General features: G+C 41.9%; 1 protein-coding gene across 1 annotated transcript in view; it reads right to left on the bottom strand.

The window, feature by feature from the left end:
• The window catches only part of kiaa0825 (KIAA0825 ortholog), a 110906-nt gene extending 96419 nt beyond the window's left edge, over positions 1 to 14487 (bottom strand). Inside the window, 6 exon segments of the mRNA XM_034091320.1 lie at positions 4727 to 5051; positions 5217 to 5393; positions 5937 to 6119; positions 6488 to 6647; positions 13503 to 13639; positions 14365 to 14487. Of these exon segments, the coding sequence (XP_033947211.1) occupies positions 4727 to 5051; positions 5217 to 5393; positions 5937 to 6119; positions 6488 to 6647; positions 13503 to 13639; positions 14365 to 14487 (1105 nt within the window).
• Between the last annotated feature and the right edge of the window lie 2364 nt (positions 14488 to 16851).

Genomic DNA, 16851 nt, shown 5'->3' with positions numbered 1-16851 from the left:
TAGAAGGGGACAAAATATTGAACCTTATGGAACTCTGGAAGATTAAAATCGTAAACAAATGTTTGTAATAAAAAATATAAAAATAAAATCCCTGAACTTAGTTATCTATACTCAATACTCAACAATTTACACACAATTCAAACGGTTAAAGAAGTTGTGATACAGGCATGCAAGCAGCAACAAAGCGCAACACAACTCTCCTGAAAGTCTCTCCCACAGTAGTGGGCTCTTCTTTCTCCTTGAATCCTTACTGTATATGTTTACCATCTTGAGCATTTCTGTATTGTTGCACCTCTTCACATGGGGCTCTGCACTTGGGGTGCAATGATATGGCTCTGAAACACTTCTGTGTGTTTCGTTTTGTGCTGGTGTTCTCTGTGTATCCATGCTGTTTCGTGTGTTCGTTGTGTGTCAGGCAGGGTTGCAGGTGCATCCCCCGCTAGGCCCTGTGACAGCTGGGGTCCTCTTCGTCAGTTGCGGCCCAATGCTCACTCAGACAGCATTATTATGGGAAGTCTCCTGCTGCGACTCCCCAATAAACACTGACACATGCACACACACATCCTTGAACACAAGCCCCGGTCTCTCAAGGCCCTTTCCCTGGGTGCTGTCCAACCAGGCCACAGCAGGGGTCACCTGCCCTTCCCATAAGAGGAAAGTAGCCATATTTGATATCTCAATTAAGTTTCCTTGCGAGGAAGGAGGTGCAGTAGTGATGGTGGTGTGTTCAGTTGTGACAGTGAAGCAGTGCTAACTTTTCTATGCTTTATGTTTATTATTTGTTTACGTTTTGTGAATATTCTACAGACAGTGAGATAGGGGTTAAGACAAAGAACATGAAGAATGTATTGTCTTGATGGGAGCATTCCATTAAAACCCACTTGTTCAGTGCCCTTGTTTGCATTATTGTTTTCAACCCCTTGGTGAATCACACTGACTCTTCAACACGAAGTGCTGGCTGCTCTCAATAAGCAAGCCATTTGTGTCTGTGCTTCCTCAATAGAAGCTGCCAGGAAAATGTTCATATCCTTGAGCTTTTCAAGAGTGATACACAAAAGCCATTGTGTCCACTCGGAGGAAATGGGGGGTAGAGGGATGGCAAGCATAATACACATTCTCAAGGGCCACAAAACATATTTTATACGATTTTGTGCCATGATTTAGAGAAAATGTACACTGAAACACACTCACACATTAACACAAGCCTAACACAGAAAACAACGACTTGCTCTGTGTGGTTCCTTACAGAAGACTCTCATTGTCAACAAGGACAGGAAGAGAGCTTCATGAAAACCAATCGTTCAGAGACTGGAAGCATCACGCAATCACACATGTCCATGTGCACAGACAGAAACCTACATAGCCCATAATTACATGGCAGCATGCTGATGCACGTTCCTGGCAGACTGTGTATAAACTCAGGCAGAGATATGATCTAGTGGGAAGCTGCTCTTAATAAATATTAACTACCGCCATTCCCAAGCAGCCTCAATCCCCACAAGCACCTCCAATGCCAGTCAGAGCCTCAGCACAGCTATCTCGCGTCACTACAGAACCTCTCTCCCTGCTGAATAGGATGCTGTGCTTTCACTAGGAAAGAGTTCAAAGAGCCATAAAGGGTGAAGATGGAGAGAGTGCAATAGGGGTGAATGTGCTTGCTATACATGTTTCTAACTCCATTTTTTGTATCTATAGGGAGCTGTCAACCTTCCTATGGGGAAATTAGTAGTAGTAAAATTCAAATCAGCACAACCAGAATGGCGTTACAGAGTTTAAACAGAACTTCACAACCTCATCTTCACCCCTGTGGTCGATTGTTAGGGAATACATTGAATGTGTGTACGCAGAGAAATTGGAATGAAAGCTTTTGATGTCCAACAACACACAGATCTCCTATTCATATGAACATTACTGATGCCATATGGTAATGTCATGATGCATTTTTAAAAGGGAGGGATTAAATGACTTTTGATCACACCATTTTCTAAGTAAGGCTGCAATTAGTGCAAACACACACACACAGACACACACACAAACAAACAAACAAACAAACAGATGGGCAGACATGTTCACATGACATCCTCAAAGGTGATTGAAAAGACACACACGCACACACACACACACACACACACACACACACACACACACACACACACACACACACACACACACACACACACACACACACACACACACACACACACACACACAGGAAAGAGGTAAAAAAAAAAATCCAAAGGCTATATTCTCCTCACTAGTTTCAGAAGCATTAAGCTATATTGTTGAACATAAAAGTGTGTAATTGCCTCCATAGTTAATCGTAGAAAATCAGTATCAAGTTATAACATTTGGATGATTGCTTAAAAGTATGAGAACTGTAACTGATTACCATTAACCTTTATCCTAATATAACACTGTCGAGCAAAGGGCACTGAAAAATGTAAGATACAGTATAGTTCTTTATTTTTGCTATTCGGGACACACACGCCCACACAAAAAAACACACACACACATACACACACACACACACACACACACACACACACACACACACACACACACACACACACACACACACACATATTTGGCCCACCCACTCCCCTGCAGACTCAGTGAGGTGTGTTAGTAAGGTTTAAAGCTTGTATTGTTCCTGACCAGCCAACCTGTCTAGCACACTCCCCAGTCTCACTGCTCACCCCATTACACTCGGAAAACTACAGGAAAATGGGAAAAGACAAGAAAAGAAGGGGAGGGAAAAAAGTGGACGCCGGAGAGATTGAGGAAAAGAAAAAAGGTGGGGGGGGGCAGATGAACAAAAAAAGGGCTGAGATCCTTCACATCTGTCGAGGTACAATGTCAGAGTCTGCCTTTGAGTCGGTGGGGTTAAAAGAGGAGGCAGATCTCGCCGTGAACGCTGTTAAATGGTTCAGTGGTTTGACAGTGGCTGATGCTACAGACAACGCCTCTCCCCTGGGAGCCGGCACAGTCTCCCAGGCATGGCTCTTATCAAAAATATACCTACCGCCTGCCTCTACTGCAGAAATAAACAATAACACAGCAGGGAAGGAGGGGGAGATCTAAGGAATCATTGGATGCTGATGAAAATAGAATCACTTTTCTTTCACCACTGTCATAATTGTCTTGACAATTATGGGCGTAGCATACAGTATAGTCAGTAAAGTGTGAAAGCAGATTATGCATTAATGTTCAAGCTTTGGCTCTTAAGAAGCCATGGGCGTTAGGGTGGTGGATATGTTGGTTTTTGAGCTCTTTTTTTGGGGGGGGGGGCTTAAAACATGAACAACACAAAATGTAATCCCAGTTGTAGCCCTCAAAGCGGTGTTGCAGCTGATAGTCAAACACACACACACAAATACACACACGCGCACACACATGCCAACACACACACATAAAACCAGCACAGGCAAAACTGCTCCATTTTACCATCATTACACAGCACGGGTCCCCCGCTCCCTTTGGAGCCATGTTCTGCCTCCGGTGCTACATTTGACGGTTTGTTGAGCGGCACGTAGGTGTGTAGCTTCCGCCGTGTTACGTGATCAAACAGCCCAACTGACGCATGGCCAATTATCCTGGCTGCCTCCTCTCATCTCACATTTAAGGAGAGGGAAAGTAAAAACCAGAGAGGGAGATGGAAAGAGAGATAGATGGAGAAAGGGAGGGATACAAAGACGCAAGGCTGGTGGTGTTTATCGAAGAATGGCAGATGTAAAAGCACTCGTCTCCCCGTTCCGCAGGGAAGCTGACATGTGCACCATTTAAAAAAAGTAAACAATGGCTCATACACTTTAAATTTGTTTGATTGTGAGTCTTTGCCCTCAGCAGGCCGTAAATAGGCCAATATGAAACAAACAAAGAGAATTCGGGGAATTAAGAATCAAAAGTGTCACTGCATGTGAAGGTCTTTACTCTTGTCTCAGTGAATACAATCACTGCTTGTTCGGGGACAGTGACACATTCTGCATTAGTCACAAACATTAAAATACTTCACAATAGTTATTTCTCTCAAATATCTATCCCCCTGCGTGACAAGGTCAATAGAATGTTGAACCTTGCGCTGACTTCTTGGCTGTGTTGTTGCTCAAAAGTAAGAGGAAGGTTAAGATGAATACATTTCCCTTCTTCACTTTAAGGTCATACAAAAGCATGAAGGGGTTGTTGTTGCTGCTCTGCCCTTGTTGATTTTGTTTATCAACACAATTCAAACCTTTACCTAAAATGGCGCAGTTCTGAGTGCCTTGCTGTAAGTTCAAGGTGGATAGGTGAATTAATGGTGTGAACACACAAAGACATACCTCGTATTTTGCTCGGAACTCTCTTGGGAGAAGAGCTCATCACAGTCACAGATAAATTGGTAAATAGTGTTTTGAAGTTGTCATTTTTTTTAAAAAGCCTTGGACCTGAGAAGCAGGCTATTCTCTCAGAAAGTGAAGTAGATGTGGAAGGCGACATAGAAACAGCAGTTATTGACAAACAGATACAGAGGCCTTGGCTCTGGTTGAGATCACGACACACTGCAGTAAAAAAAGTAATAGAAAAGGGAGGGAGGAAGACAGCTTTAAATAGTGTAACAATACGAACAGAGAGGAGAGGAAAAAAGGCAGAACAAACTGCAGTGGGGTACATCAAACCACTAACCACTCAGGACTCGAAGCAGGAGGAAGAGAAATTAAAATATAAAGAGTATTTACACAGAGCCGCTTACCTACAGTTGCCCGCGACCTGGCGGAATATTTCTTTATCTTGCTAGTGAGCGAGGTGTTGTCCCTCAGGGCCGTCTCAGATTCTCTCTCCATCAGCGAGGCCAGTGCTTGGATCACAATGCTGAGGTAGGCCGCATTAAGGAAACCCAGGATGGTGTGCGGTTCTGCTAGTCTTGAAAGGACATGGATCTCCTCTGTGAGGGCCTGGGTCAGAGCTGGGACCACAGAGCGGAAACCTTCAGCCAGTCTGTCAAAGCCGGCCTCATCGCCTGGGCTAGAGCTCAGGGTGGAGTGCAGAAGAGCCAGCACTGATTGGCTTCTCAGGCTCTGCATCAGTAAAAAAATATATATATCACTGTTAAATCGTTGGTAAACTATTGAATCATATTGGTAAAGCAAATGTGTAAAATATAGGTTTAAACGCAAATGTAATACGTATAGAAATATCATTATTATTATTTAGAATAACCCATATCTACAATTTCTTTGAACCTGGTAATATGTGAGGGCCTCAGACTCAGGGTAAAGAAAGAACAGCTGTTGCAGACAGTGGAGCCGCTCAGGGACGGACATATTTCTTGGTCCTTGGTGATCTGGGCTGCGTGCAGACAGCCTTTCCAGCAGGTGGCGGCGCAGCTGGAGCCGCACGTCATCCCAGGCTTCCTGGATCTTAAAGAAATAGTGAATTGAACCAAAAGTGTAAAAACACACTGATAATAAACAGCCACAAATGAGAGAGTATCTTAGTGAAAATGTTTTGCAGTGAACTCAAGTTTACAAAATATCAAACATTAGCAGGTACGTATGTGTTTATTCAAGTCTATTTATTCTAGTCTACTAAAAGACATATTGGATTCAGAGATAGATTTTTGTTTGACCATGTATGTGCTTTAATCATTGATTAATCATTCATTCCAACTTTGGAAGATACCTATTTGATTTAACTCTGAATACCTATATAAGCCTGAGCTGAACTTATGAATGCATTTTTCCACAGAATTAACAGACTGTATATTTTGTTCCCTATTACTATCATCAAAATCCTTCTAAAAAATGTATTACTCTGTGGCCGGTATAAAGAGCAGAAACAATTCCAATAATGTTTTCAATGTTAGTATTGATTGGAGACAGCATACAAATGTGAACCTGTCCTGTAAGTGATCAATTCCCTAATTGAATATCATTCAACTACAACATTGTACGGCAAATTACCTCCAATGAAGTGTCATCTCTGACTGTATGAACCAAGTGGATGGAGGCGGCCGGCAGAGAGGAGGATGAGGAGGAAGAAGAAGGGGTACATGGAAAGCAGACACCACACTGGGAAGACAGATTCAGCAGCAGCTGAAGAGTCACTTCCTCTTTCCCCTCCTCTTCAGACCTCAGGTACTGTATCTGAGGGGAACAGAGGGGAAATATGTCGAAACATGAATGCAAATACAAGTTATTTTGTAGTCAAATCTAGGGCCGCGTTCTCTTAGATCTAAAGGTCTTGTTAATATTAAGCTAGCAGTTGATCGGCAGGTCTGTTATTAATGACAGAAAGTCTGTACTATTAAGTGGGAAACCGAGGATACCCTGCCATACAAGTTCAGATTGATTGATCATTATGATCGACATGAACACATTGGTTTTCAGTCTTGTAGATTTATCATTTTAGAATATCTGTACCATTTTATTTTCTGTCAAACCTTTAAAAGTGAATAGTGCTATTACTATGATCATCCTCATCACTTAGTGTCATCATCACCCTGATGTATTACCAAAGCTCTGAAGAAGTCCATGAGGTCTTGATGTCCTGTGGGAACAGGCCTGAAACTGTTGGCTCTGAGGTTGAACCACTGCAGGCACTCTGAAGGGCTCGGCGGACGCTCCTGGGATTCTCCCATTTTGGCCTGGAGCTCCTTTAGCTGCTGTTCAATGCTGAGGGAAATGGAGACACATTGTGTGAGTCTGAAAGCTTGGGACTATGGAACAATTTACCAAGCTCAGAGTTAAAGAGAAAAGCACTCAGAAAAATAAATGTTAACTTAGGAAATTGAGCGGAAAGTACCCCCCACACATTGTGTAATTTTTGCCGCTGATGTTAAATTCTGCCAACAGAAAGGAGTACAATATGCAGAAATATGACATTTTAGGGGTTTTATGTCTAATTTCAGTAACATTGCGAACAGTATGCCTTGTTAAAAATGTATCTGCTTTGAAAAGTTTGGATTAGCTCCTACATGACATGTTTACTAGCACACAGCAAACATGTTCCTGTTAATCTAAACTCTTCCCTTACCCAGGCGCGATTTGATTGTTTGACTGTCAAGATCTGCTAGGACAGTTTCTTTATTTTGAAAGGAGGCTCTCCTTTTAAGAGATTAAGTACACCCTAGTCATTCAAGAATAAATGAAGAGACTGCTGCTGCAGCACAAACAAACAAGAACAACACACACAAGCAGCCACATAACAGACATACAGAGCCCATATCATCACGTGTGGCTCTCCCTCACTCTCATTCAGTGTCCGTGAGAAGACAGATACAGAAGCATCAACAGTAATGAACACAGACATCGATATATCAGTGTGTGAGTGTGTGCTAAGCATCTGGTGCGAAGTGGTGTTACAGGCATCGGCAGGCATCTGAGGCACACGCTCCCTGCCTTCTCATGTCTTACTCTTCCCCTTGACACACACACCAACACACACTGCTCTTTTGATTTGAACAGACTGCATCATCTATTCCTTTCCCCCTATAATATGACAGATTAGAAATGACATTTTTGGGCTCAACATGTTAAGTCATTTCCATGCAAATCAATGCATATATATTTGGGTATGTAAGAATATGTGTGTGTGTGTGTGTGTGTGTGTGTGTGTGTGTGTGTGTGTGTGTGTGTGTGTGTGTGTGTGTGTGTGTGTGTGTGTGCGAGCTTACCAGGCCTACACACCTGCATACTTAAACATGTTATGGTGTTGTGATTGATGCTATTCTGTGTGTGTGTGTGTGTGTGTGTGTGTGTGTGTGTGTGTGTGTGTGTGTGTGTGTGTGTGTGTGTGTGTGTGTGTGTGTGTGTGTGTGTGTGTGTGTGTGTGTGTGTGTGTGTGTGTGTGTGTTTTTTGCTGGATTTTGTGTGTGCATAAAGTAAAAGTAAGGTTGATATTATTATTAAACCGACTTGATGTGTTGAACAACACAAATCAATTACAAAAAGAAATAGAACTCTATGAATGAATTCAGATAATCAAATCATGGTAAAAGGTGTGTTTTAACACTTCACTTTGGTCTCTGCAAACTTGAAATGAGACATCTCTATCATAATCAAATATATAATCGATAGATAATGAGAGTATTAATTGGTTGAATCTTGTCTAATACAATTGTGTGTATGAATGTGTGCGTGTTTAAGCATATATGACAAAGAGCCAAAGTGCTATCTCAGACAGCCCATCACATTTTCTAGCGAAGGTCTATAAACTGCCTCCTGCCTGCTCCTGGGCCATGAACGCATCCAGATGTCTTACAATGGCAACACATTAAATAACCGTTCCAACTGACACTTTCGTTTCAGAGGGGAAAAACGCAAGGGGATAAAATGTTATAGACTGTTACAAACCGGTTGAACACTGCCTAATGCTTTAGTTCTTTCTCGCTTTTAGTATCTTTTCCTCTTTCTCTTCTTCTTTAGGCAGGCCTTATTATGCATCTCACTTTATTCTCCTGGAACACACATACTGACAGAAAGGACACTCTTGGTTATAAGGTGGGTGTTTCTTTTTGTTTGGAATGATTTGATGCCAGGCAAATCTACACAAGCTACAAAAGTGCAGAACTGTTTTGTCACCTAACCCTGTTTCTCCGTGTCTGTCTGTATTACGGTGCATGTTACTCCTTTTTTCTGGTACAATAGTTGTTCAGAAAATATACTGCCTTTTTTTGTGACAGACTGTAGGAGTGCAACACATTTTAACTATGCTTGCCCAAAGCTCACAATCTGTAAAACACAGCTTCAGCGAGGTCAAAGCATTACCAGCATGGCTCAGGATTGCTGACGGCAGTGTGTGTAAAATTAATAGACACCACTTTAAACAACACAAAAGGACTGTTAATATTCTGCTTTGTTTGTATGACCTCTGACTTTGCTCTCTCTAAGGAGAATATAGCAATTACTTTCTGAGGAAAAATACTTCTGGATACAGTACATAACAACATTTCACTTTTATTTTATTTTTTTCAAATCACAAAAGGCAGGAAAAATATAAAGAAAGAAGATATACATTTAAAAAAAAATGCAAAAGCAAAAAACCACCTAAATCCAATTTTTAAGATAGATTTCTGTCATATGTCATGTCTTATAGTGAAACCGTGCTGCCAATTTAATGGCAGCACGGAGCACTGTATGTGTGTTTATAGCAGGTCATAAACATGGATGTTCTTTCTGGGCTCAACCCCCGGACTTCACATTGACAGCAGGTTTCAAATGGGCTTCCATCTGTATAGCTCACTTTTTACCGACTCTTTGAAGTTCATTAAAAGCAAACGTAAGTAGAGGTTTTTAATTTCAAATGAAGAAACCTAGGACATCCACCTTTACAGCCTGGGACCCCGTGAGGTTTTAGAGCAGTCTCAGAGACCCAATTTCAACATATGTGAACTCAATATATTGTTGACTTGAAACCTATTTAAAGCCATAAGACAGGAAGCAGAATGGCTTCTGGACTTCATTCTCTAGTTACACTTTCCATCATCTCACCTTTGCCTTCACTCAACAAAACAATGTTCTCTAATGGCTACAGCAACAGCGCTTGCCCCTTCAGATACATTCTCAAGCTTTGCCTCCACAGTTTTTCTCTCTATTTCCCCTTTTTCTTTTCTCTCTCCTCTAAACTCTTACTTTCCTAATTTTCTTTTCCTTACTCTCGCCTTTCAATTACCCCTCCTTAGGGCCTGGTGCTGTAAGTTATAAAGTCAATGTGGATGGTCTGTGTCAAGAAGTCCATCCAGCTCTCTTCAATGTTGCGACCTTTTGCCCGCCGGTGTAAAAGCTACCTGCAGCCTAATCAACTTGGCAGGATTAGCTCCAAACCTGATGACTTTCACTGCCAGCAGCTCAGACGCCGAGGAAAGAGACAGAAAGAGATTGAGAGAATAGGAAGGTAGAAATGGGTAGAAAACAGGGCAGTCACAGAAAATAAAACCATTCAACTACCACAGTAAAGACGACAATGGACAAACCTGTAATGGCAAAGAACGCGGGAGCAGAACTCAACAAAAGACCCAGAGAATGAGAAAAAAGGTAGAGGAAACTGGGAGGAAAGGATTCTTTAGGCCTCTTGACAAACATGTCAATCATCATACTTGAGATAACACACACACCATCACACACACACACACACACACACACTTGCACTTTCACTGCTGAAGTGAAATCTAATTGTTTTTCAGAGCTGTATAGCTAGACAGTCGACACCACAGCCGCACACCCCCCAACCTTCACCACCGCTGAGAGAAAAAGGGAACAACCGGAGGTCTTTTATTAGATATGATGGCACATTTCACAGCTCCCTGACTTACAGAAACCCAATCCCGCGATTAGTCAGCGCTTTGACGTTATCTTAAGTTCCTTGTCAGAATTAATTTAGTGTGGGTGGGCTGCTGTGGGGCTGTCTGTCTGTCGCGCTCCGCTCGCCTACAGGAGGTGGGGGGGGGGGGGGTTGGAGGCAACGGGGGCAGGAAGATCTCTTTCAAATAAGCCCCAGCTCCAGTCAGTGCCAAACCAGCCGCCTGAGAACTAAATATCTCCTCCATCAAAGGGCCTCATTCTGCAAAGGCAAAGCAGTGAATGGGCTTGAATGAACAGGCTGAAAACTGATCCCGTCCTGGCCCAGCCTGTCGCCCACTTAGTGCCCTCAGCCCTCAACCCCCCAGCCCCCCACCCCGGCCAATGATACCGGAGAACTGATACAGCTGATATACTAACCTAACACACGTGTCACGCACAGCTAAACACAAAATCAACGGTATGTTTTGTTCATTGAAAGGAACCTTGCACGATATTTGCTGTGGCAGGCTTTCAACTCCAACAGCTTGCACACATATGCTAAATCCTGGTTATCAGAAGCATTACACACACAGAGAATCAAGTATTGATATTGTATCCTGATCAAGATTGGCAGGCAACTAGTGAGAGCCATTTGCCTTACGAGTGAGAAACTATAGGCCTGTCTGCAGTCTCCAGGCTTGTGCTGACACTTCATTAGAGGTATTTTCCTGGTAGACCACCGCCCCACTCCCCACCCGACCCTGAACTGTAGCACTCTCCCATCTGATGAAAACTAATGGATTACAGCGTTTCAATTTGGGGGATCCAGCTCCGTTGTCAGCCAATCTTAATCTCTTTCAATTAGGGTGCAGCTCTTAGGCAAATCTGTGACATCTGAGAACTGGGAGCAGGCCAGTCACTTTGACCCACAAACAGGTTGGAGTCCTTCACGGGTGTAGGCAGCACTGTCTCCTCCATCTCTCGGTTTCCCTTTCCTCTGCTCCACTTCCGTAATTTGTCCCAGACACTGATGAGTCGATTAGGCATCAGGTGAGTGGGGGGGCGTGTGTGTGTGTGTGTGTGTGTGTGTGTGTGTGTGTGTGTGTGTGTGTGTGTGTGTGTGTGTGTGTGTGTGTGTGTGTGTGTGTGTGTGTGTGTGTGTGTGTGTGTGTGTGTGTGTGTGTGTGTGTGTGTGTGTGTGTGTGTGTGTGTGTGTGTGTGTGTGTGTGTGTGTGTGTACAGCCCACCCTGGTTGAGGCGAAAAAGAGGCCCTGTAAGACTTTGCCTGGATGTGTCCTGATGGTAAAAGGGCTTTCCTGAAGTAGTCTGGGAGGAAGTTAGCTGAAGCCTGACAGACTGTTACGGCCGTAACACAGACACTGACCAGTGGTCCCCCACAGCGAGAGGAGGATTGCCTTATTTTTAGCCCCATTCTCCATTATCCGGATGCTTTGTTCTCATAATGGTTATCCCACTCCCATCTGCAGGAACACAAAATAACCCTTTAATGCTTAGAAAGCAGAAAAATGGCCTGGCCTTCTGTAATAAGCCTTGAATTACCTACCCAAGGGTTTTCATTTCAAGATGTGGAATCTTCAATTATTATGTTCCCATTTAGAAGGAGGAAGGAAAGAAAGAGAGAGACGGGGAGGGAGACAGAGGGAGACAGAGAGAAAGAGAGAGCGTGAGGAACCGATGAGTCCCAGCCACTAATGGTACCAGAGTGAGGCTTTGTTCACTTTCTACATTTAGCCTGTCCTTCATCATCTGCCCTCAGCCTCACAACGCCACAAACGATAAAAGACCTGAAATATAGATTTCTCTTTTTCTCCCACCCCCATGTCTCTCTCTTTAGCAGTCTATTTGGGCTCTCCAACTTTTCCCGTCTGGGTCATAGACAGTCATCTATACTTCAGTCCTCAGTAACAGTGCACAAAAGGAAACAAATCTAATTTGAGTAAACTGTATCGTATTCCATTGCATATCATTTAATTGAACCACTGAGAACAATTATTCTTTTTCTTTTTGCTATTAAAGTCTATACCACACATTTCAGGAACACTGGAATACCATTGTAAAGTGTGATTATGGACTCTTAATGACTTTCAATAATAATAATAAAAAAAAAAGACATCTCAACTAGAGGAACAGAAACATTTACAAGCACAGATGAAACCAGAACAAATTAGATGAAGGCTTTACTGCTATTGAATGGTTAGTGCACACCTACAGTTACCTGTAACTGGCCAGATTTCTCTTTATGTCCTGCTGTATGTACTGTATGAACCAATGCAGGCTCTTCAGCTGTGGAGTGTGATTTATTTATTTTAGAGTCAGTTGTATTCAGATTTGTGTTTGATTTCTATATTTCATATACAAAAACATACAGCTTTATCAAATATGTTGTATTGTTAATCCTTCACATTGCCTACACTTTGTGGTCTTTGTGATTAATATCATGTAAATGGCCTGTTAGCCATCTTTATAGGGTCAGGAAATCAGTGTTTTTATTCTCCAGCAGATTTCTGATAGTTGTGTTAGACGGTTTGTAAAAATCCTTTAATCCCAACTAAGGAAACCAGACAATAAAATGAGGGGGTTTCTAATGTTAATATTTTTGATAGCGGGCATTCACGTTTTTTGTCCCACGTGGTTTACTTGTTAAATTAGACCTCTTCATTCAGGAGCTCAACATGATTTAACTTTTATGGATTGGCAGAGAGCGAAAGAGAAATTAAAACAGTCCAAAATATTCAGCTTTTGATTTAGATTTCATGTTACTGCCTAGCGACGCAGCTCATATTGCTGGCACTATATTACCGGTCATGCAGGTTGCTCATCTCTTTAAATTGATTCTTGTTAATGTCAGCACAAAGTCTGCTTTTAAAACATTCAAAGAATAATCAAACAGGTCCACAGACGTAAACATTTTGCTAAGGAATAAAATCATGAAGCTGGAACTATGTTTTGTCAAAGGTACTGTTTAACATTTATATACGTTTTCATTGTGTAAGTGTATTTTCACATACTGAATTGCACATTATATTGCACTCCACTTGCTGTTGTTCTTTTGCCAGTACCTAATATCAATCTGGCTTTGACATTATAAACAGTAAATTCCTAAAGAGATGTAAAAGTAATTAAGGGTCAAGTGTAGTAAAACTATACATTTAAAACACTATAGTCTAATTGTAGCTCAAAAGGATCAAGAGGGCATATTAAGTCAATGCTTTTGCTTCTCTAACTGACCTGTTGGCATTGAGATTGAGTTTCTCCTCTGTGTCTTTTAGGAGCTGCTCAAAGTCCAGCTCACTGGAAACCCCTGGAACCAGCAGATCAACAAAGGCATGGTCTTCAGGGAAATCCCCCGGCCACTCCATGCTGCTCTGCAGGGAAAGGGAACTAGAGAGAGAAAGAGAGACGGCCATACTGTATAACATTAGAAACACTCCACATGACATGTGTCTGTTCATAAAGAAAATAATGAGAAAGACAGCACTGGTGTCAGGATTAAATCAACAATTTAGGCTGACACCAAATAACAGAGATGTGGAGTATTGTATTATCACAGCTGTCTGTCAAGAAACTGAACACACACACACACACACACACACACACACACACACACACACACACACACACACACACACACACACACACACACACACACACACACACACACACACACACACACGCACGCACACACACACACACACGCACACAGAGTCAGGAGTATAATAATTTGAAATCTCCTCAACAGGAGTCTTATTAGGAGGCACAAATCAATTGCACCTGAAACAAAAGGAAGCTTATCATCAATGAAAATGGTTTCTTCCAGTTCCCCTCCTCTTTCCTCAGACAATCATTTGCCGTTGGAGGACCACTGATCAAAATGCATAGCCTCAGTCTCTAACCATTTCCACCTACTGACACTACAGTGAGTTAACAAAGCAACACAAAAAATAGACCAAATAAATAAACAATGAGGTGAGGTGCTCTTCAGTCGAGGCTTTAAATAAACAACTCATCTTACGTCTCTGCCACAACTGTGGGCAACCCCCCCCCCCCATTCTGTGGTGCTTAACGCTCATGCTAACAGCCAATCCCACACCAGTGTTGCAATGCTGGGTCTCATATCAACATTGTCATCAACGTGAGTCAAGTGGAAGGTAATGGAGAGTGTCTGTGTCAATTTGGCTTTCTCGCACTCCGCCTCTCGCCCCTTCCTCGTCATCTGCTCTGATTTTAATAATCCCTGTCAAACTCCAAACAGCTCCCCCCCACACTCCGCTCCGCTCCTACACTGCTGCATACAGTCTGTGCCACTCTCCCTGACAGGGCAGACAGGAAGCTCAACATTCATTTAGCCTGCACAAAGGGAGGCCTGTCCAGCTGGACAAATATTATTTTCCTCCGCTGACAGCCACACCAGTTAAGCTTGTCCTTTATTATTTCTCCCTTTCTTCTTCTCTCTTACTGTTTCCCCTCATCAACACACTCCCTCTGTGCCACTGTCTGAGTAGGGGTCTTTATTCAGCCATTTCTGAAAATGAATACCATTTTAAATCCATGGATTAGATATTCAACATTGTAATTATTTGGGCTAAGCCATACAGTGTAAGTGGGTGAATGTTATTGTGAATACTCTTCGTGTGTGTGTGTGTGTGTGTGTGTGTGTGTGTGTGTGTGTGTGTGTGTGTGTGTGTGTGTGTGTGTGTGTGTGTGTGTGTGTGTGTGTGTGTGTGTGTGTGTGTGTGTGTGTGTGTGTGTGTGTGTTGTCTACAACACCGCACACCTATCAGAGACAGACTCACAGATGGACAGGAGTTCTGAATGTATGTCTGCTGGGTGTCTACCTCCTGGTCCGCCAACATATCATCTGTTAACTTGAGCATAAGTGTGTACATGTACAGTAAGTGAGCGTGTTAGGATTCTCCAAGCAGCACACAGGGCCTCATTAGTAATATACTTTAAATCATGCGGTCTCCATCGTCTTGTCATTAGCTCTTTACAAAGCAGATGTTGGAAGAGCCCCTGTGTGTTTCACAGTCTTGCAACAGGGACAACCGGGCCAGGCACTGAGACGCTGCCTGCCTCAGACATCCACTCCACAGCTATTAGATCAGGGGAAACACTTACACACACACATCACTGTCCTATCTATCTTGCTGCTGCCTGTCTTCCCCAGCTAGGCTAACAAACAGGCCCATTTACAGTAATGAGTTTGTCCTGAAATATTTAGCAGCATGTCCCCCAGGCCGTCGCTTTAAAGCCACTTAGAGCATGTCAAGTCAACACTATTTTAAAGAGCGTACCTTTTACCTAACAGTCTGCAGTAAAGGAAACATGATACATGAAATAGGTGCATATTCTAAGATCACAATACTGGGGAGAACTATCTAATGTACTCTCAGGGGGGAGCATGGCTTCACTGTTGCTGTGCAACCACATAGTCCCACTACATCGCACTGCATTTGACTGATTTTCTTTTTAACAATAATTCCTTATATGGGCTTTAGTTTCATCCCTCCTGATATAGTGATAGTTCTGGTCAATTTAATAGGCACTACTCATTTTCAGATATATTGATCAATTGTTTTCCTTTACTATAGGGAAATATGTCTACTCTACACCATATCTTCGTAAAATATGTTGTGTAAGACTGTTCAGAAATTGCGGTGAAACAACTAGCAATATAATAACAAATGCCCATGTGATTAGCCTACACTGAGGGGATGAATAATACATGACTTAATCCTGATATTACTTGTCATTGCTGTTTTCTCTGTAATAATCATCATCATTCAACAGTATTAAAGTACCCTGAGCAATGAGTCAATTACAAATATTGAAAAACCAGACAATATTGTTACACTGGAGCAGCTCATATTGTGTAGCTTAAATCATTTACTAAACATTCATTTACCGGAGGAGAACTGACATAAACATGAACGTTTCAATGGTTGTATTTAATAACTGCAGTTAGGTACAAATTAACTATATCAATACATTCTAAGCTGGAAAGATGAATATGTCCAATATGGATGCACAGACAACTATTTATATTATCAATTAATCTTATAGCCCATAGTGTTCAATCATTTAGTTTGTACAATTCCAGATAATAGTTAAAATAGTGAATATAACAGACCCTAAGTTAAATTGCTTAAATTATTGTCTTTTTAACCAATGGTCTAAAACCCAAAGGTATTTAATGTGCATAATATTTCAAATACCTTTTTCATCTAAATCCTTTTATCACAAGGGCTTAAAATGCATTATATTCTCATTTGGTACACTTGAATATTATAACAGTATTTTGAGTATTTTTGGTGGTGCAATCACACATATTGTATAAGTTGAGAGGTGTAAGCAACAAGTGACTGAGAGAGTGGAGCTCTTGACTTTTACTTGCTTTTCATTTCATCCATAGTCAGAAAAAAGATCTATGTGACCACACATTAAAATAAGGGGTTTCAAATTGTTGTCATTTTTTTAAACAGCTTCAAACCAAAATGTGATTTATTTTTAAATAATACAATGGACCGAAAAGCTGAAAATCATCACACTTCATAGTTATCAAAATGAATGTTAACTA

This window comes from Pseudochaenichthys georgianus, chromosome 9 (assembly GCF_902827115.2).
Source record: "Pseudochaenichthys georgianus chromosome 9, fPseGeo1.2, whole genome shotgun sequence".
Taxonomy (NCBI): domain Eukaryota; kingdom Metazoa; phylum Chordata; class Actinopteri; order Perciformes; family Channichthyidae; genus Pseudochaenichthys; species Pseudochaenichthys georgianus.
This window is presented reverse-complemented; position numbering and strand designations above follow the sequence as displayed.